Source organism: Hoplias malabaricus, chromosome 4 (genome assembly GCF_029633855.1).
Source record: "Hoplias malabaricus isolate fHopMal1 chromosome 4, fHopMal1.hap1, whole genome shotgun sequence".
NCBI lineage: Eukaryota > Metazoa > Chordata > Actinopteri > Characiformes > Erythrinidae > Hoplias > Hoplias malabaricus.
In genome coordinates this window covers 53,002,740-53,023,971 of record NC_089803.1, presented here as the reverse complement: position 1 = coordinate 53,023,971, position 21,232 = coordinate 53,002,740, and the positions used below count along the sequence as shown (strand labels likewise).

The 21,232-nt window shown below is 37.6% G+C and overlaps 1 protein-coding gene across 2 annotated transcripts in view; it reads right to left on the bottom strand.

The window, feature by feature from the left end:
• ppfibp1a (PPFIA binding protein 1a) overlaps nt 1–17,593 on the bottom strand; it is a 36,337-nt gene extending 18,744 nt beyond the window's left edge. For both annotated transcript variants that reach the window (XM_066666926.1, XM_066666927.1), the window contains exons 1-5: nt 17,442–17,593; nt 7,671–7,742; nt 4,693–4,898; nt 375–464; nt 98–211 (exon numbers count right to left, since the gene is read on the bottom strand). In XM_066666926.1, coding sequence (XP_066523023.1) covers nt 98–211; nt 375–464; nt 4,693–4,898; nt 7,671–7,734 — 474 coding nt within the window. In that variant the 5' untranslated portion in view covers nt 7,735–7,742; nt 17,442–17,593. The remainder of the gene's footprint in view (nt 1–97; nt 212–374; nt 465–4,692; nt 4,899–7,670; nt 7,743–17,441) is intronic.
• Between the last annotated feature and the right edge of the window lie 3,639 nt (nt 17,594–21,232).

Genomic DNA, 21,232 nt, shown 5'->3' with positions numbered 1-21,232 from the left:
GATGTATTCAAGTTGAACATTTCTAATAAACATATTGTAAATGTACTGTATCGAAGAGTATTAATGAAGGAAGCGCTATAGGTAATGGCATACACACCTGCTGTAGTAACTCTTCAGTAGCATTAAGCTTCATTCTGTGTTCCTCAAGACACATATCTAGGTCTCTTATCTTTTCTCCCTGGACTTCCACCTGGTCTGTCAGAACACTCACCTGCAAGGAGGAAAAAAATAAATAAAATTGGACATTAATTTTGGTGCTGTAACCTGAAATAAATGTGAGCCAATGCAGGGAACCATAACACAGTGTGAAAAATAACACTTCATCTGCAGACAGCTAATCAAATGAACCCATCACACCATTATCCAAAACTCACCTGAAGCACTAGACATTCCTTGTCACTCTCTAGCCGAGAGAGACGCTCCTGATACACCAAATCCCCTGCTGCAGATCCGTGGCCATTGGTCTAGAAACACAAACAAAGCAATTTTACAGTCCACTGAACTGACAGCACAGTAATTGCACTTTTGGAAGAGACATTTCGGATAAGAGGAACAAGAGGAAAAAGTGATAGTGACAGCTAGAGTGCTCCTTATAATTGCAATCTGTGCTATATACTGAATAGAAGCAGACATAAAATTCAAAAATGGAACTTCAGTAATATATGGTAATACCATAAGGACACTTAAGCTAGAAGAAAATGTGTAGAATTGTCCTTAGATGGAAAGTTACACTTTGACAACCCACAGGAGAGAAAAAAAATGGTCCTGGCAACCATAAATCTATGGTTCATTAATACACAAAATAATCAGATGTTTTAACAGTACAAGCAAACAAAATGTCAATTACTCTGAGATGGCAATGGCAATTACTCTGAGAATAACCAATTCATTTTGGCATAAGCTAATTGCTTACTTATGTACCACACAGCCACTTTTATTAATAACAAACATTTAGAACCTGCTTTGCATAATGTTTGCTAAATGCCATAAATGTCCATGCAAATGTGATTAACTCTCCACTGTCTTCATCTTTAGTTTTCAATAGTCAGTGGTAAACATTGAGGTCCAACCCCCCACAAACAGGCAAGTTAAAACAAGGCTGAGAGAGAAATCACATGCCTCAGAACGTGGAGTCACAAGGCCTTCCAAACAAATGAGCAGAATACAGAGTCAATCTTTTCATTTTTCCCCCCCACAAGGAAAAAATTTATACAAAAAAAAAACCACAGATTTAAATTTCCAGTTATGTTGGAAAATTAATGGAGGAATGACCTTAATCTAGTTACAAACATGCAGTACTTTATCAAGGCAAGCAACCAGTCAAATGCAAAGTTAAAATAAAAAGTGACAAAAACTTTTCCTATAAAGCATGTATTCATCATGCTTATAGATACAATGAACGATGCCAAGTATTATGAGCATTTGACTTCATAACATCAGAATTTAAAATTAGTTCATAACACCACCACATTTTACAAGTCATAAGATTCTGGTTTACAAATGTGCTCTGGGACCTATCTTGTCTAATAAACACAAGCACATATTATAAAGTGTTGTGCATGTATAACTATTTATAAGCAATTTTGTCAGGTATAAGGTGTCACAAAGTACCAATCAAATGTTTGGACACGCCCCCTTAAGGAGGGTCTCCTTTGTTTTGGGCTTTTTTCCACACATTGTGAATGTACACTTATCATTCAAAGGTTTGGACCCATCTTCTCATTTTCTTTGTATTTTATTATTTTCTAAATTGTAAATGAATATGGAAGAAGTTAAATCTATGAAGGAACACATATGGAATTATGTAGTAAACAAAAAAAGGTGTTAAACAAATCAGAATATGTTTTATACCCTAAATTCTTCAAAGTAGCCATCTTTTGCTTTGATGACAGCTTTGCACACTCTTGGCTTTCTCTCAATCAGCTTCATGAGGTCGTCACCTGGAATGGTTTTCAGTGAACAGCTGTGGTCAAGAGTTAATTTGTAGAACTACTCACCTTCTTAATGTGTTTGAGACCATAAATTCGGTTGGTACACTGTTCAATACAGTTAATAGCCCAATTTCAACAATGACTCATCCAAACTTTTTACTGGTACTGTACATGCATTCCTAGTTTATATGTCATGTTGAAATTTATATGCTGATGTTGCCATTATATGAAGCATCAGGAATGCAAGCAATAAAAGAATAGGTACCTCAGGAAAACGAGTGTATATTCTAAGCTCTTCTGGAAAGTAGTAAGATTTAAAGCTGGCTGTGTGATAGAATGCAGTATTCCAATGCGATGCAAAAGGAAAAGACTGTCAAGTTGTTTTTAGCCACATGAAAGTGATGCACCCCCGCCATCCCTCCAATATTTAACAGTTAACTGACACATCAGCACTGGTTTGGCTACAGCAGCATCGCTGCCAGGTCACACACAGGTCAGGATGTGTAAAAGTGTTCCTGACCTAAATCAAATTATGCTTGAAAGTGGATGGAGCAGGCCAAGACACACATTCCTTAATAAGACCATAATTCTTTACCACATGCAGCATGAGACTAAGAGAATGTTTTTCCAAAAATACACTGAACTCAAATTATGCTATGTGTCAACAAATGCACTGAAAGCAGCCCAGACATTGTTTAAGTCTAAACATGGGTCAAAATGATTGAATGCTCAGCAAATGGACAACGGTGATCACATTTAGAAAACATGTCAAGATTTGAGCACAGTCATTATCATACATGCTTAAAAAGTACAGCATTTAGATTACTTAAGAAAAAATTCCAAAAAGCTTTTGATGCAATATTAAGATGATGTCTTAACATACTAACGTTTTTGCCATACCAAGTTATCAAATTGAAATTATTAGGAAAAATTACAGGTGGTTTCCCAGGCAGGGTTTAAGCCTAGTCCTGGACTAAATATCATTTTGAATTGTGATTTTCCACTGAAGAGGGGACATAGTCCAGGATTGATCTTAATCCTTGTCTGGGAAACCAGCTGAATATATATAAAAGACTTCCATCTTTCTCAAGTGCAGAAAGATAAAGAAAACTGTAAATGCTGCAAGCTTACAAACAATGGATAATTTAGAAATAAATAAACAACTAAATTAAAAATAAAAATAAAAATATAAGGCTGATCTCTGAAGTAAAATCTGTGATGTTTTGTGCAAGTCATGACAGACGTGTAAACAGTGAACATTCTAATTTAAAAAATACAACACACCATAACATACACTTAGAATTACAAGTTCTAAACCAACATTTTCTGTCTGGGTCTGAGTAATCAGGGACTAGATTAGCCAAAAGGGCAAAAGAGGAACAGAGTGTGCAGAAACTGCAAATGTAAAAGAAATTGGAAGCTAAGAGGGTAAACCTGTAAACCTTGTACAAGTAGTCTGATGTTCTTGTAGGCTTCTAAAAAATTGTGTTAGGGTTAGCCCTGTGAAGGAGCAAGACCATTTTATACATGCAAGCATTTCACCCCAACAATAGAACTGTGAAGGTGTTCATTTGATCGGCCACAAGATTAAAATCACTGACAGGTGAAGTTAATGCCACCTGTCAAGTGGTGGGACATATTAGGCAGCATCTGTATAGTTAGTTCTTGAAGGTGAGGTGTTGGAAGCAACAAGGGTCTGAACAACTTTGACAAGAGCAAGTCGACATGTCGTATTGTTTTGGTTTAAGCATGTTTAACATAAAGGTTTTGTAGTGTGTTCCCATATGCCATGGTTTGTACCTAGCAAAACTGGTCAAAGGAAGCCCCGCTTGTCCCACCCCACAGAAGAGCTACTATAGCACAAATTGCTGACAAAGATGGATGGAGGCCCCACCTCATAGAGCTTAAAGAATCTGCTTTTAACGTCATGGTGCCACATACCACAGAACACCTTGAGGGACTTTGGAGCTCATGCCTTAAAGTATAAGAGCTTTCTGAATGTGTGTTTATGTGTAAATCTGAAGAACAATCACAAACTCTAATATTTTAAACTGACACAATATAAATAGCAACTAGTGAATGTAAAGGGCATACAAAAACGTAAATCCTTTGTGTTAAGCACATGTGGTTAACCACACAGTGGTTTCCAGTGGATACACTGCAAATGTGATGGTACCATATGCAATATAATTGCTACAATATAAGATATATAGCTAAGATAACTAAACATAATTCCTCCCAAAAAATCACTATTTACATGTACCATAGCAGCAAAAGACAGTTCAGGGGAAACTTAAATGAACATGCATGTGGCTGTGTTAATCAGACTGTATTTGATTAACACTAACACTTAAAGGGTTTGGGAATAGAAACTGCGATACAAAAACCTTAAAATTTCCAAAAAAAAGTAAACATCTGGTAAAGAGAAAGATATTTGCTGTAAAAGGTTTCTCTATTTTCTGTATTGCTGTTATTGGTCTCTGTAAGGTATTCTCTCCTTAATATGTGGCAGCTATGGACAGACCAAGTTGTAGTAAAGTATGTGTCACACCAAAAGGAGAGGCAGACTTAATACCATACAGAGCCCTTACACCAAACTGTCAGCTTTATTACTGAAATTAAATTAACCAAGCTGTTTAGGCTATCTTTAATGTTTCCTTCAGGATAATAACAATTTGCTTGATGTATGACTATGACCATGTGAAACACTATACCCTTCAGTTTAGGTTTGACACAGATTAAAACTCTTGCTGACACTCACTAGCCTGCCCTGCAGCCAGTCCACTAATGCCACAGCAGTGGTTTCTGGCATTTGGCTGCGTAGACTGTCACGCTCCTCTGTGTCCATCAGGTCCAGTGCCCCCCGAAGGTCTTCGAGCAGGTGCAAGGCCCTCAGGCTTCCCAGGAACGGAGAAGTCGGTGACTGACAGCCAAACAGCCCATTGGAGAAATCCATGGCCTTTGAGCCTAGCAGGTTAAACAAAAACAGGTACAACTTCAATAGAAATTTAGAAACAAAACCTACAACTCGGCATGTAATGTGAATTTCATACAACCATAGAAACCCCAGTAAAAGTACATAAAACTAAAATACTCTAATACCATCCATCCATCCATTATCTGTAACCGCTTATCCAATTTAGGGTCGCGGGGGGTCCAGAGCCTACCTGGAATCATTGGGCGCAAGGCGGGAATACACCCTGGAGGGGACGCCAGTCCTTCACAGGGCAACACAGACACATTCACAATACTCTAATACCATATATTAGAATTCATACTCTAATATGAACTATTAAATGTAAACAAACAAACAAACTAGCAGTGGAAAATACTTTGTGTGTGTGTGTCAGTCATATACCTGGAGCACATTACCAATAAATATGTCAGGTTACCTTCATCCATGGCTATTTTTTTGCTACTTTTATTGATTGACAATTGCTTATATATATATATATATATATATATATATATATTAGTTTTAAAAAGACATAGAAGTAGATGCTGACACAAATCAAGCCAATATTCCAAAAAGCAGGACGGAGCACTTCTATGACCACTATGGCCATTAAGGTCAGATGATTTACACATTGGCACATTCAGCTCTGCAATTACAGGAGTCAGTGGAAAAGCATAAGCTCTGCAAAGCTCTAACTCATGCAGCAAATACTACTTTTTTTTTTAAATCTTGCTGCATTCTCAGTGATGTTCCCAGAGATGGACAGTATTGTGGAGGCAGAGCGAATAAGCATTATACTCCTTCAGTGCTGAGCCAGTGGAAAAATCTACATAATGTCTCAGAGTCGACCATAAAACCTGGGCAAGTAGTCTTTCATACGAAACCACTGGGGGGAGTGTGTCGTCTCAGTTGCCTTCGAAGCGAGATGTGATTTGAAAGGCTTTCCTCTGATCTGAAGCTGTTCTTTACAGCACACGAAGTACTCAGTGAGACAGCTGGATGAAGAATGTTTACTTTGCATAACACTACAATACTTTGTACTCTAATCAATTACTTTTATTCAAATCCCCGAATGGTCTGTCATGATAAAATTCATATCAATAATTCTTAATGGACATACTATATTGCCAAAAGTATCACACACATGAAATTGAGTGACATCCCATTCTTAATCCATATGGTTTAAGAGAGGAGTGTGTTAATGGGAATTTTTGACAATTCTTCCAGAAGTGCATTTGTGAAGTCGGACATTGATATTGAAGGAGTAGGCCTGGCCTGCAATTTCCGCTCTAATTCATCCCAAAGGTTTTCTATAGGGTTGAGGTAAGGACTAAGTGCCGGCCAGTCAAGTTCTTCCACACCAAATTCGCTCATCCATGTCATTATGGATGCTGCTTTGTGCACTGATGCGCAGACATGTTCAAACAAGTAGGGGTCATCCCCAAACTGTTCCCACAAAGTTGAAATTGTGTAAAATTGTTTGAAATTGTGCAGTTGCACATGAAATTGTGCAAAATCTCTTCTTATGCTGAAGTATTAAGTTCCTTTTACTGGAACTAAGTATCCAGCTCCTGAAAAACAACGCCACACCATAATTCCCCCATCAAACTCACAATGGACTGCAAGAATCATGATTCATCACTCCAGAGAACACGTATTCATTGCTCTAGGGTCCAGTGGCAGTGTGTTTTTCACCACTGCATGCAACACTTTGAATTGCACTTGGTGTTGTAAGGCTTAGATGCAGCGGCTCAGTCGTGGACACCCATTCCATGAGGCTCTCTACGCACTGTTCTTGAACTAATCTGAAGTCCACATGAAGTTTGGAGGTCTGAAGTTGATTGACTCTGCAGAAAGTTGGCGACTTCCTTTGCACACTTGGTGACCTCTGCACACCACTGACAGTGCACTGTTATAGTACATGGCCTACCACTTCCTGGCCGAGTTGCTGTTGTTCCCAATCACTTCCAATTTTGGTATAATGCCACTGGCAGTTGACTGTGGAATATTTAGTAGTGAGGAAACTTCACAACTGGACTGGTTGCACAGGTGGCATCCTATATCAGTAACACACTGGAATTCACAGAGAGCTTTAGAGCTAACCGTTCTTTCGCAAAAATATTTGTAGAAGCAGTCCGCATGGTTAGGTGCTTGGTTTTATTCACCCGAGGCCTTGGAAGTAATCGGTACACCAGCTATTAAACTACAAGTCTAAAGTGGTCAGATTAGAGCAATATAAAGGCCACTCAGCAAGGGGGGGATGGAGAAGTAAAATGGTGTTCTTTGGAATGACAGAACTCCATTCAATACATTTGGGATAAGTTGGATTGATTAAAAACTAACCATCCAGCAGCATTACCTGACCTCACTAATTATCTAGTGGCTGAATGCAATCAAATCCCCACAGCCATTATCCAATATCTAAAGCCTACTCTGAATAAGAGCAAAGGAAGGAAGGTACACTCCAACTTATCCCAAGGTCTCATAATTCCATACACTGCAGTTCCACTGCTCCACATTCCAATACCAGATCTTTACATGACTCTCGATGCACTATGCTTGCCTCTGAGCATAAATTCATGAACAACTAAATTCCCCAGAGCAACCTACTTAATTCCATGCATTTCTACAAATATTTTCCAAGCTGTTTGTGCACAAATTAAATCTATGTATACACAATGAGTGCAGTTTAAACAGAAGAATTCACTAATAAGGGTATAGTGTATTTATGACAGTAAAAACTGTAACAATGTCTTTGTTATTACTTTAGCAGTATAACCTACCTGCAATGATTCCATCCATCTGCTCCAAGGCTGCAGCCAACATCTCACTGGCGTCAGACATCATCTTGAAACCTGCGTATGGCAAAGACATTAGCACTGAGTAGAGATTACATCATGAATGTGTGGAGTATTCCAGACATAATAAAAATATTTTTCTGATTTAGTTATTAGGCTTTTTTTTTTTTAACTAAAAATATATATCATACTCTCTGGATTATATATTTTGTGCTACATCACAGATGTCCTAACATGGTCCATTAATATGAGAAGGAGTAAACGACAACAAATAATAAACCAACCAAATATTTCTGCTCCTCCAAAAACTTAACATTTGACCTAAACTGAGGAACTTCAATCACACATCACAAAATGAGATAGGACTCGTCTGTGGAATGGGACTCCTCTCCCAGGACAGTCCTGCCTGTTTGCTGGAATGATTGGAATTCAGACCTCCCAAAAAAAAAAACAAAAAAAAAAACTTGGAGGTGGGATTCCTGGCCTCCTAACCCCACAGGCTTGTTACTCCACGGAAGCCTGCTGCTTCCTAACCCAGTCTGACGGATCAGATATCCAAACATCCTGTAATTATTATTCTAAACCTGCACTGTGGGACACAAGCTGCATAAATACAGCTCACTCATAAAAAGAAAAACAAGTATGTAAGAAATCAATTTCGAGATAATGCAACAGCAATCAAATACATTGCCAATGTGGCTTTAGACTTGTGGCAAGAGATGAGGGATTTGTTTGCTAACTGGGTTTGCTCATTTTTGAAGTAAAAGAGGAACCCATTATGACTAGCTGAATTAAGCCTGATAAGCTATAATGCTATTTTAAGAATTCCCACTATTCATTCAAAGCCAATTTTTTTGGTTGTTTGTTTTTATTTTAAGGCAGGGGTGTGTGATATGGCAAAGTGACAATATCTGAAGACATTCACAATACTTAAATTATAATCAGGACTATTTCTGTTTATATTTTCCAGTTCATAAAGCATTTAAAATGGTTAACAAAAAAAAGTTACTAGACCAGTCTTATAGCATCCCCTCTATAAATCCTTCCCTATATGCTAGCCTTAGACATAAGACTACAATGCATTTTCTTGTGATTTTTGAAGAAATATTCTTGTTTAAGAATATTCTTGTTTAAGAAGTTTGGAAACCAAAAAGAATTGGTGTGCAAAAATAACAAATTTGTTATTAAACACATCACACAATCCGAAGAGGTTCAGTGTTTGTATTTATTGGTTTTCTAACATAATTTTTAAAATGGCAATAACACGGTCTGCCTGCACAGTCCACCGCCACCCCTCTTCTTCACTGTTGATGAAATTCAATGCCAGGCTTTACTGTGAAAACTGATTACAATGGTGCGGGTCATGCAGAGAGCATTGGTGAATGTCACTTCCGGCATTCTTCATGGCCTCAATTATGCACTGAAATGCTAAAGGTAGAAGGTTCTGAATTAAAGCATTTGACTTCACAGACTGAGCGGGAAAGCTAAAGACAATCTCAACATCTAACACACAGTGCTTTGTGTGTCTGCTCCCCAGCAAATGCTGGGGGCAAGCACTGTGACACGCTTCATTTTCTCTCCAAAATACAGCCACTCATGCGACTCCACTGATCAACAGACAGTATCTAAGAGACTAGAGTACGTTAGGAGCTTTCTCAAGTACTCAAATGATTATATAATTCATTAAAAAAACAAAAAAAAAATGCAGATATTGTATTCTTATACTTGTCTATCTTACAATAAATCATTTATTATAGACATTTCCATGCATTTGTTTATAAATTAAAATACAAAACACACTGTACTGTGCAGGCGACATTTTATCATTTATAAAATGTCCATTAGCAGGTACAATCAGTCAAGGAAAATTAAGAGTAAAAACAGGAGCTTACCCAATATATAGAGAAAACTAGACTTCACTGCAGATTACCAAGAGTGCCTAGTAATTTACAATGTACTATAACATAGAAACAACTCATGCTTTACTCTTCACTCTTGAGAGCTGCTACAGCTATCTGATAAATAAACTGGCCACCCAAGAGCAGACCTCAACATCAAATCAAATGTATTTATACAGTACTTTATAAACCTTGTGCTGTTGCAAAGAAAGTCTACAGAAATCCAGTAATAAAAGACACAGGACCAAGACTCACGGGGGATCCATGCATCTGCCTCTGGTCGAACTATTATAAATAAAAAGTTGCCATACCACTACACAAGACCGTTGTTAGGCTTAGGTATACTGATGTAATCATAGCAGTGATGGTGGGAACACTAAAAAAATAATGATCCATCAGTAAAGTGTTTGAGAGTCTTTAAATTATAAGAAGGATAAAATGAAACTGCCGTCCAAAAATGTATTTTAAAATTAATTGTGGAAAACTAGTACGGTACAATGAGTGTAAAAAAAGTTTGAAAGCAAAATTTGCCCTACAGAATCACAAAAGCTCTAATGACAGTAAAAAAAAATATTGAAAAGATTTATAATAAAATTTGAAAATTAGAATTCACTAACAAAGCCCTGGCTGGGTCTATTTTGGCAGTTCGACCCCAAGAAAAACCATTCAACATACTGGGTGGTCCAAATATGACCTCTATACACTGCACATTAAAAAAGCACTAATAACACATCTCACTAAATAAATATAACTGGCATTTATAATCTGTGCCCTGTTGCTCAACATCTAGGCTAAAAACTACCTGCTGAAAAGCTGGTTTGGGTGGAGAGCCCTCCTGCACCAAACACTGTGGCTTGCCTTCATTTCTCACGTTCCCTGGGGCCAAGTTTTATTTGGTCAGCTGCCTGCAGCAGCACATCCTTGAGGGAAACCCTGAACTTGGCACTTTTTTCCAACTAGTACAAGCACATTTTTGAAACTGAGTAGCCTCATTCTGTTTTGACAACATCAAGTCGAATGAAAACGCCTAGCAGGGAGTGGTTTAGAGCAGTGCCATTTTACTCTACTTATTTTATTTATTTATTTTTTATCTGAAAGTTCAATGAGATACCTATTCAACTTTGTTATTTAAGGCATTCATGCTGTAGGATACTCTGAAATGGGACAGTGGAATGCTATTAGTAACTTTTCAGCTGTCCAAGAAGCCTTTTGGCTGGCCAAGAAAAACTAGGATGGAAAATTATTCAAAAGAAAGAAAAGCTTCCCAAGTGTGTTGAGTGATTTCTGGCTCTCAACAAAGACTTGAACAAAACTTTCCAGTGATGAAAGTGCAGGACATTAATCACATTCCTACAAGCACCTTTCCAGAGGGTGTGTGTGTGAGGGGGGAGCTGCACGAAAGGGACAGAAATCTAGTATTACATTTATGCACATTTCAATATATCAAAAATACATTACTGAATCAGTGATAAAGCGGTTAAAAGGTGAGAAGCAACACTGATTACTGCCCTGTGCCTATGGTCACAATATTTCACATTCTGGCCATGAAATGCAGAGCATGATGGGGCACTAAAGATCAGTTGGATAACCACCACCCTAAGCAAAATAACTTCTTTTAAGCCTCACTCAAAACCCAGAACCTGTTTAGAGTCCCAAAAAACTAAAATGTGACATTTAACCATATTTTATTGATATTATCAAGACTAAGTATTATGTTAAACGATGGCTGGGTTATTAAACTATGACTTAACTGCCAGCGACAGACAAAGGAACCAGATATTGATGACTAAACATTACTAATCAGAAAGGGAAGGCAAAAGAAAGAAAGAATTCAAGTGGCTGGATCAAGACAGAAAGCTTCTGTCTTGAAATTCATCAGATTCTACTACAGGGAGAAACCACAAAAATGATTTACTATTAGCAACTTAAAAAACACAATACACAAAACCATGCTGCAGCTTTAAAAAATTCAGGAATACAGCAGTTTAAAAACAAAATGCCCATCAACAACAGTAGAACCAACTGTCACAGCAGGATTGAAAATGCTGATAAAAAAAGTGGTTTTGCAGGAAAACCAGACACCCCCCCCCAACCTTATTTTTTTCTTGTTTTAATTGAATATTCCATTCTCAAATTCTGATTCTCATTTAATCTTTTGGTTCCATGTTAAAGGCCACTGTAGTTTCACAATTTAAAAGACCCAGGATTTGACATTGCAGACGGATTTCCACACAGATGTGATCAGCCTGACTGAGGTCAGTACCATGCACCAGTTACTCCATGACCCATTTGACCTGCTCTGCTAATAGTAAGAGTTCCCCCCTCCCCCTGAGATTCTTGAAAACCTCCTCCAGATGTACTCCTGCTCACATACCTTACAATCACACATACTCCACCATTAGGCCCCTGCACTTTATCTAAACATAGATAGCACTCAGTCCTCAATGACCCAGCCTTCGTTTTTTTATTCCACTCCAAAAATCCATTCATTTTAAACTCAATAGAAGTAAAATAACAATACCGCAGCACCTCCTCAAAGGATTTCTAACTCAAAGAGAAATGGATGAGCTGCCACATTTGGCTCAGTGCCTAGAGCACAAAGGTAGAAGTCATTTCAGTTTATTTACATAGACTGACGTTGGCCAGATGTGGAGATAGAGGGGGAGGGAGAGTGGTTTTAAAAGGAAAACAATCCACTGCCCCTGCCATTACACAGCCTGCATCTCATTCCAAATTTACACATACATATGCAGCCCATACGTGCACGTTCCTGATCTATACGTTACACAAAGCTGCAGCTGTGCCACACATGATCTACTGTACGGAAATAGCCCAAACTTGAGTTTCCATCTCCGCTAATCATCAGCACTGTATGGGAGATTCCTAGTTTGGAATTCCAGCTGCCACGGTGTCTGGATGTGTTGATCTTGTGGTTTCACAGAAATTACAAGGGGGAAATACTGAGAAAAGGAAATGCACAAAAAAAAAAAAGATACAAAGCCCAAGGAAGAGTTACTTTTAAATTAGCATGTTAAAATAAAATGTACTTTTTTTTTGGTGTGTCTACATAACAAACATTACCATAATTACAAAAGCGCAGGGGAATGACAATTGTCATTTTACTCAACAATAAAATAACCTTAAAAATGAAACAGTTTCAAAATTTTATTCTGTTCTTGAAAACAATATCATACACAATGTTTGAATTTTAGTTGGTGATTTCAATGCTAGCATAACATAGGTATTAACCTATGTGTATAAAAACTTAACTTATCTTTCTTTTTATAAAATAATTGTCATTTTTAATCCTATACAGCATTTACCATTAAAAAGGGTGGGAGAATGGGGAGAATGTTTGAATACTGAATTAAACATTACACAAAATACAATTCAAATAAAACCAACCAACCAAACAATAATAATAATAATAATAAAAAAAGACACTTTTCTTCACATTCTACAAATACTACATAGTGGATTGGTCTCATGATAGCAATGACAGAGGCTCTATTCTCCCTATTAAAGGTCAGTAAATCACCACAACTTTAAATTTCAAAATTTTACATGATGTTTCTGTAAAGAAGACCTCTGAAGATCTAACACCAGAATCAATATTTCAAAAAATGTGGACATGTGGCTTAGTGCAAAAAAGAAGCTGAGCAGGCAAACTGTAACAAACTCAACATGCTCTTGTACTTTAAAAACACACACAAAAGTGTAGCCTACTCTAAGCCTGCCATTTTGTTTCATGTTTTTCATAGGAGGTTAAACAAACTGTTCAAAATGTGGGCACCTAAAAGCAGCTTGCCTTCATCATTTTGGAAACACACTCCAGTTCAAAGGTGGTAGCTGAGAAACATGAGAAAGCAAATGGCATGAAACATCCACCTCAACACAGACACACTTCAGACTGCACCCAACACAACACAGAGCACAGCCTCTCCTTTGTTCTCCAGTCACATGTAGAAAGAACAAGCTGCATACATCCTTTCCCAGAAGACCAGCAGAAGAACAACAAACATCTTAGAAGACTGATGAGCCTGAACAGACACAGTGGTCAAATGGGACAAGACTGGCCAAATCTGGCCAACCAAGATATTCAAGTCACTGTTCACATCTCTGTATTTCCTATTATGGTTGTACTACACTCTTCATTTGCTATGCCAAGTGTGCCATGAACATTAAAATGCAAGTCACTGTATAGGTCTTACAATGGTCTTTTGTCTGACTGCACTTTACATGTGATTCTACACAATTCATAAATGACAAACCATATACACCCATTCACAAGATGAGGCAGAAATAATCTGCAATGACTGTGTTTGACTTTTCATATTCATGTTAACATATTAGAAAACACTCTTAAAAGGCCAATATTAATTAATGATGAAAACAATCACAATAAACACAGATCACCTGTTTGTAACATGAAAGATTGGTCAAGATGCTAACAGTTAAGCCACAAAATATTCTGTTACAGAACATCTTAGTATGGGCTATACTGAACTCTCAGAAGTATTTGGAGGATGTGACAGAAAATGACACTAGGTTACAGTAACTCAGTGTCACTGGCATCCGTATTTCCCTTCATTCCTGATTTACAAAGTGCATTCAGGAGACACCCCTATGCTGTTGGAGGCAAGAAAAAAAATCTCTATTTTTAGCTGTTTTGTCGACCGTGTACAAAGTTGTGGGGGTATTCTTGTTTCTGATCTAACTTATCACAAGGGGTCATGTTCTGTCATTGACTAGAAACTTAACTCATATGTGCTTCATATTATATTCTAGTGTTTAAATGTTGAGAGCCTTGTGGTTTGTTCTTCTGTTGGTCACTGTCCGTGTCCCAGTTTGTTTTTATGTTTGATTTTCATGTTCCTATATTTCCCTGAACCAGGTTTGTTTATGTGGATTAAGTGAATAAATTAAATCCTATTGTTTTACTGGATTTAATGTTTTCAAGTTACTGCCCCCCCCCCCCCCAGTGATATGTTTATTTCTTCTGCCATCATTTAATCTATATGTGTCTTTTTATAACAACACACCTTTCGTTTTAGTGCCCTCCTTAAATTGTGATTAAAAAAAAAACAAAAAAAAAAAAAAAAAAAAAAAAAACACAAACGCAGTGTAATTAGGTCACAATTTTCTCAATAACAACATTGCAAATTCCCCTTCAAATTGTGATTCTGATATTAACTTGATTCATCTTCAAGCACTGCTCAAGCTATTTATGTGAAACATGCAATCACTGCTCATAAGGCTAACATGCTGCTCTGTTGCGCTGGAGACTGGCAAATTAGCCTCATATCTGGGAACAACAGTGAGCTTCATTGACTGCACTGTCTAGGGAGTGAATCTCCAAGTCATGTGAACTTTGTTCCTTTTGGATAAGGAATGTGAGATGAAAAATAGAAGTTCTTTCTCATGCACGGTGGGACACCAAAACAAACTTCAATGTAAGCATCTGAATCTTCATTAAAAAAAAAAAAAAAAATGTTGCTGGAGGGCACTATAACCAATGCATGTGGACTTGGGAGATTTAATTTCCCCTTAGAATTTTGCGGAAAGTTTCTGATGACTTAAATACATTGTGTATGACATGAAAATATGAAAAGTTTAGAAGGGAAAACCTTTATTCACTTCTTCAAAGGCTGAAGATGGAAAACTTGTTACCTATAAATTGAGGCTTGTTTGCCCATGTTGTGGCCTACTTAAACCTCAAGCTAGCTCTAATGGACCCAAGTGTTCTCATGATCAATTTGATTTGTTTGTCCCACAGACACATAGATAAATAGATACAAACTCTGCAAACAACAACAGAAGCATGATTCTGGTTTAGTATAATTTAGTCCTTATAATTCTCAACAAGAAATTTAACAATTCTGTGTTTTTAACAATCTCAGGATATTTTTTAACATTTATATCCTTTTTTGAAAGTGGATTTAGTAGTTTTCAGTTTAGAGTTATAAGCAAAATTTTGCAAATTAGGAAAACGTGATTAAGTAGTGTCCAAATTAATAGCATGGTACTTTGAACGTTCTAAAAATGTATTAAAATATATGGGCTCTTGAATGACTGAAGTGATACTACTCTGTCTATAAGCCTAAACTTGGTAAATGACCATCAGTCTACATCAGTATCAAACATAACAACAAAAGAAACTGAACCACTAAAAACCTCTCTCTTTTCATCCAAATGCATGTTTAGATGTTTAGCCCCAAAATATATCCTCTAACGTTTTAAATAGTTAAATACTACTCTGGCAGTTTTGCTTTCATTCAGTTTACTTAAATATATGAATATACAATTAAGCCACACCTGCTTATTCACTTAACCCCAAAAGTATGCTTAAAGCTTAAAAGCACAAGTTAGAGATTGCATCCTAATTTATGACGTCAGAAAACTTGGCAGGCTGAATTTGCAGGTCTGGGACAGTCTTTGGGACACTAGTGATGGGAATTTCGGCTCTTTTTGGGGAGCCGGCTCTTTTGGCTCGGCTCTTCATAAAGAGCCGGCTCTTTCGGCTCCTAAATGGCTCTTTGTTTTACCACTTATTTCCACTGGTACAGAACAATATTACCTACATTTTACATGACTATATGCGCAAAATATTATTGTTCAATATTAAAAATAATAAATAGTGTTCCAATGGCCAATTTATGGCTGTCTTGTAATAACTCACTGATTGCACTCACACATTCAATTGTATAAATAACTGGATTTTTATTTAAACACCTTAATAAAAATCACTTGTAAACTCTGAAATACAGCCAATGGAACCCAAAAGGTAGGTATTACAAAATACATTATTAAATTAAATAATCATCCATTTCTGGGTAATAAAATAAACAAATACTCTGCAAAGTGCAAAACAGCAGCATTCAACGGTAGTGATTAAAACAACCACAACTGTAAACAAATATTTAACTGATTTAAGATTTTCTTCAACTATTTTTTGGAAGGCAGATTGGCATTCAGGAAAACCAAGTGTCTCAGCTCGGAGGGTTGGAGGGTTGGAACTTGCTTGTTGTTCTCTGATTGGTTGAATGACAAGCCTTAGAAAAAAAATGGCTCGGTCTTAGACTGGAACCGGCTCTCATCGTTCACTTACAAGAGCCGGCTCTTTGAACCGGTTCGTTCGCGACCGACACATCACTATGGGACACTGCAGTTTTAAAGTGTAAATACTCAACCTTGGCAATGAGGGGTTATTTCACGCATATTATCGCTACGTCTTCGAGCAAATATCCACACTGACATAACTTTATATTCTCTGATTTTTTTTAACTGAAATATGAACGAGTTGTTGTGGATGACACGGCTTAAACGATAGTTTAGGCAAACTGTACATTACACAGTTAAAGCCCGCGCTCGTATAAATATAGAGACGTTTGCGGGACTGGACGAGCGTAGCGCTGCTAAACGCCAACAAACTTAGCGATAGATAAACAGACTCCGCCTGAAACAGCGGTTTACGACTAACGACGGACAGGTGTGGGGAATTTCAGAGAGCAGGATTTGTTAACTGGATATTTTCAGCAACAAAGCTCAAATCTATAATTACTCAAATGGAAGTTGCTTTATTCTGGGCTTAAGTTAAATCATCTTGCCAATTTTGTGAAATATCCCCCAGAGCAAGGTTAAGGGGTCGACTGAAAAAAAATGTTGAAAATTACAGCGTTATTCCATACATAAATAATATTACAGCTAGCTATATGTCCATTACTTCAATTTCTATGCAGCTAAATGAATGACTTTAGTTGTCCCAAACACTGAAAAGTTGTTTTGTTGCCGTTATACCAGAGTTTATTACAACTTCATGAGTCCTTTTAGCCCTTTTCAGTCACAGGAAATGACTTACCGCTCTTTTTCTCGACTGAAAGAAGCTGTAAATCCGTCTGAATCGGTACAAATCCCTTTATTTTAACCGGCTCGCCTCTTCAAATCCTCTCCATTTCCCCGTGTGTCCTTCATGCTTCTGTAGTTGACTGTAGAGGGGTGAGAGTGAGCTGAACTTCAGAGAGGGGCAACTCTTAATTGACCACTGCGCATGCGCATTGTCCCCGTAATACCAACGTTTACAAACCCAGATTTATACCATTAGGGACTGGATTCTAGGTTCTAGGATCAGCTTAAGTTTAGTTTATCTGTTTGATGTAGTTACATAACATGTTCTGCACTGTATGAAGCCACATTATGACATGGTCAATTGAATGCCTCCCTCTTGTGGCCGTGTTAGAAACACAGTGACCATATGTGATAAATGTTAACTACCACGCCCCTACAGTGGAAATCATGTTTTTAAACTTGTTAACATGACGGTGTGGTGCTTTTGTATGCTAATCAACTGGCTGAACAATTCTGCATTGAAACTGCAGTGTTCCAGGTGTGTGTTCTTTCTTCAAAATTTTATTTAAGTATGTCTTTCTGATGAAGGGTTTAATTAATGACCAGATTGGGACTTTAACACAGATGCCATAACTTTGGCTGGAGTATTCAGTCTAGGATGTGTAAACAGTTACGAGGTCTTTCCTATTTTCATCTGACTTGAGAAATCCATAGTATATTTTCTTGTGTAATATATCGCTATTCAATATCCAATAATTACTTTAATTTGGATTGGAAACTGTTGAAGGATGGAAGCAAAACAAAGAATGGGTCGCAAATAGAAGTCACTATTAGTGTGTGAAAAAAATAAGTAAAAAATAAATAAATAATAAAAAACAGGTTTAAAATAAATTGTAAATTTAAAGGCTATTAAGAACAGATGACTTTATGGATGACAAATGAACATATTCTGCATTGCTTTTTTAGAGTGAGATTTACAGGTCATACGTTTTGATTTGACACATGCTCTCATGAGGGTTTTTTTTTTCCCCCTCAACTCAGAGATGTTCAGAACTACACTGAAACATCACTGGATTAGGAACACCTACCTTTTATCTACACCCATTGTGCTTCATAAAAATCCTTCATAAATTGTCCATCATCTCCACTGACCATAGATGTGACCAGTGACAGTGTGTGTTGCGCTGTTAAGATTGGATCAGACAAAGCAGGGCTGCTAGAGTTTTTAAAGCCATCTGTGTCACTACTGGACTGATAAATGTCAACGAACTAAACATGTCCAGTTGACATTCTCTCTTTTTCTTTGTCAAGGACCTTTAGGGCTTGGAACCAGTCTTGGGACAAGGCCTCGTTAGTGCTACCGCTTTTGTGCACTAGATGGCGCACGAACACAATTACATTATTTGAATGATATTATTTTCACTGGATGTTCATCTAGGTGCTGTTCAGCAACAAGGACAAGGCAACAGTTGGGCAAAGTAACATATGTAACCCAGCCATAGGTTAAAGGTTTAGGATATATATATATATATATACATATATTAACAGCATTTAACTGGTCTAAAATAATATAACTACCAGTCGCACCACTGTGATACTTTCACCCAATCCTATGCAGCTTTTACCTACCTGGAGCTCTAACTGGAACTCTCGGCACCTTTTTCTCTCCATCCCCTTCGTGTTATCTGATCTCACAAAAGAAAAGTGCATAGAATCAGTCAGCAAATACATATGTGTGTGTGTGTGTGTGTGGGTGTTATTCCCCACATCAGCATTTTCCAAATAAAACTTGATGTCTGGATTGTAGCAAATTTACTGTTTGTTCAGGAAAAGTCTTTCATTTGGCTCATGTCCATTAAGGAAAAATATAGTACAAACACTAAAGTTATAGGGCGGCATGGTGGTGCAGCAGATAGTGTCGCAATCACACAACTCCAGGGACCTGGAGGCTGTGGGGTGACTGTCTGTGAGGAGTTTGGTGTGTTCTCCCCGTGTCTGCATGGGTTTCCTCCATGTTCTCCGGTTTCCTCCCACAGTCCAAAAACACACGTTGGTAGGTGGATTGGCGACTCAAAAGTGTCTATAAGTGTGTGTTGCCCTGTGAAGGACTGCCGCACCCTCCAGGGTGTGTACCTGTCTTGCGCCATATGATTTCGGATAGGCTCTGGAGACACCGCGACCCTGAACTGAATAAGTGGTTACAGACAATGAATGAATGATTGAACTCAAGTTATACAACCCATAATTTATAGTCGTTTTTATTATTATTATTATTGTTATCACACAACTACACTCATTCTAAAAATAGAAAATAAAACAAAACAAACAAGCAAAAAAAAAAAAACTGAACTGTAAAGGCACCCACAACCTGTAGCATATGACACAGAGTACAAAGTAAAAAAGGATACATACAAAACAAATATACCATTGTTGTTGGATGTCCCCCTGCCTTGCTAAATCCTGTGCTGTAAACATTGGGCAACCTATACACTGAATTAAACACAATTTAAACTGACATAATGCCATAAGCAAACCTTAAGGTCACTGCTTCCAATACTCTCTAAGCCAAGCTTAAACATATCTGACAGCTGTTCCTGTAAAAGAAGATTTAAGTAAACAAGTTCTATGAACTTAATTTGATGTCTTCAGTCATGACAACGCTGTGCCAGAAATGGGTCAGGAGTGTTCCAACAAAACACAGTTAAATGTTTGTTGAAGATAATGCCCGGAGGTCTTGAACACAATAGCTGGAATTTCTATTTCTGAACATATATTAATCAGAAATATTACTTCCCCAAATATATTATATTTAACTTGATCATATATCCTCAAACTCAAATTAAAGGGGACATATTATGAAAAACACATGTTTTCATTGCATGCTCAAATTATGTGCAGATCCCCAAAACTGGGGGGATCTGGAGACAACAGAGTTAAAACTGAGCTTCTGTGTACCTTGCATAACATTGCTTCTTGCATAAAACAAACCATAATTGCAATAAAAAAGAATACTTACACATGTAATCCATTGCTCTGGTCTCCACTCTGGATTTGAATACATTGAATAATTGTGCCATTGTTCTAAAATAAAATGGGGGAAAGATATATAGATCGATAATAGTCTTTGATATAGGACTATTAATATTCATTCATTCATTTTCTGTAACCGCTTAGCCAGTTCAGGGTCGCAGTGGGTCCAGAGCCTACCTGGAATCATTGGGCACAAGGTGGGAATACACCCTGGAGACGGCGCCAGTCCTTCACACATACATTCTCTCACACACTCACACCTACGGACACTTTTGGGTCACCAATCCACCTACCAACGTGTGTTTTTGGACTGTGGGAGGAAACCGGAGCACCCGGAGGAAACCCATGCGGACACGGGGAGAACACACCAACTCCTCACAGACAGTCACCCGGAGAGGGACTTGAACCCACAACCTCCAGGTCCCTGGAGCTGTGTGACTGTGACACTACCTGCTGCTGACTATTAATATAAATAACAAAATTAATTTATTGTTGCTGTCCACTGAAAAATTTATCTCTAAAACTGCAACTTTAGAGGAGAAGACAAAAAAAATACATAACTTCCTGTGGAAGTCAATGTAAAAGATTTCAGTCCACTTAATATTGGCGCATTTCTATCAATCCATTCATTGTGACATTTTCACAAAATATGAAGGACCCCTGCTGTGTTCAAATGATGTAGTGAACTAAAACAAATGGAGATACATGCTTTTCATTGCACAGCAACATATGCTTTTAATAAAATAAATACAATTATTACTGGTAGGTCTGTGG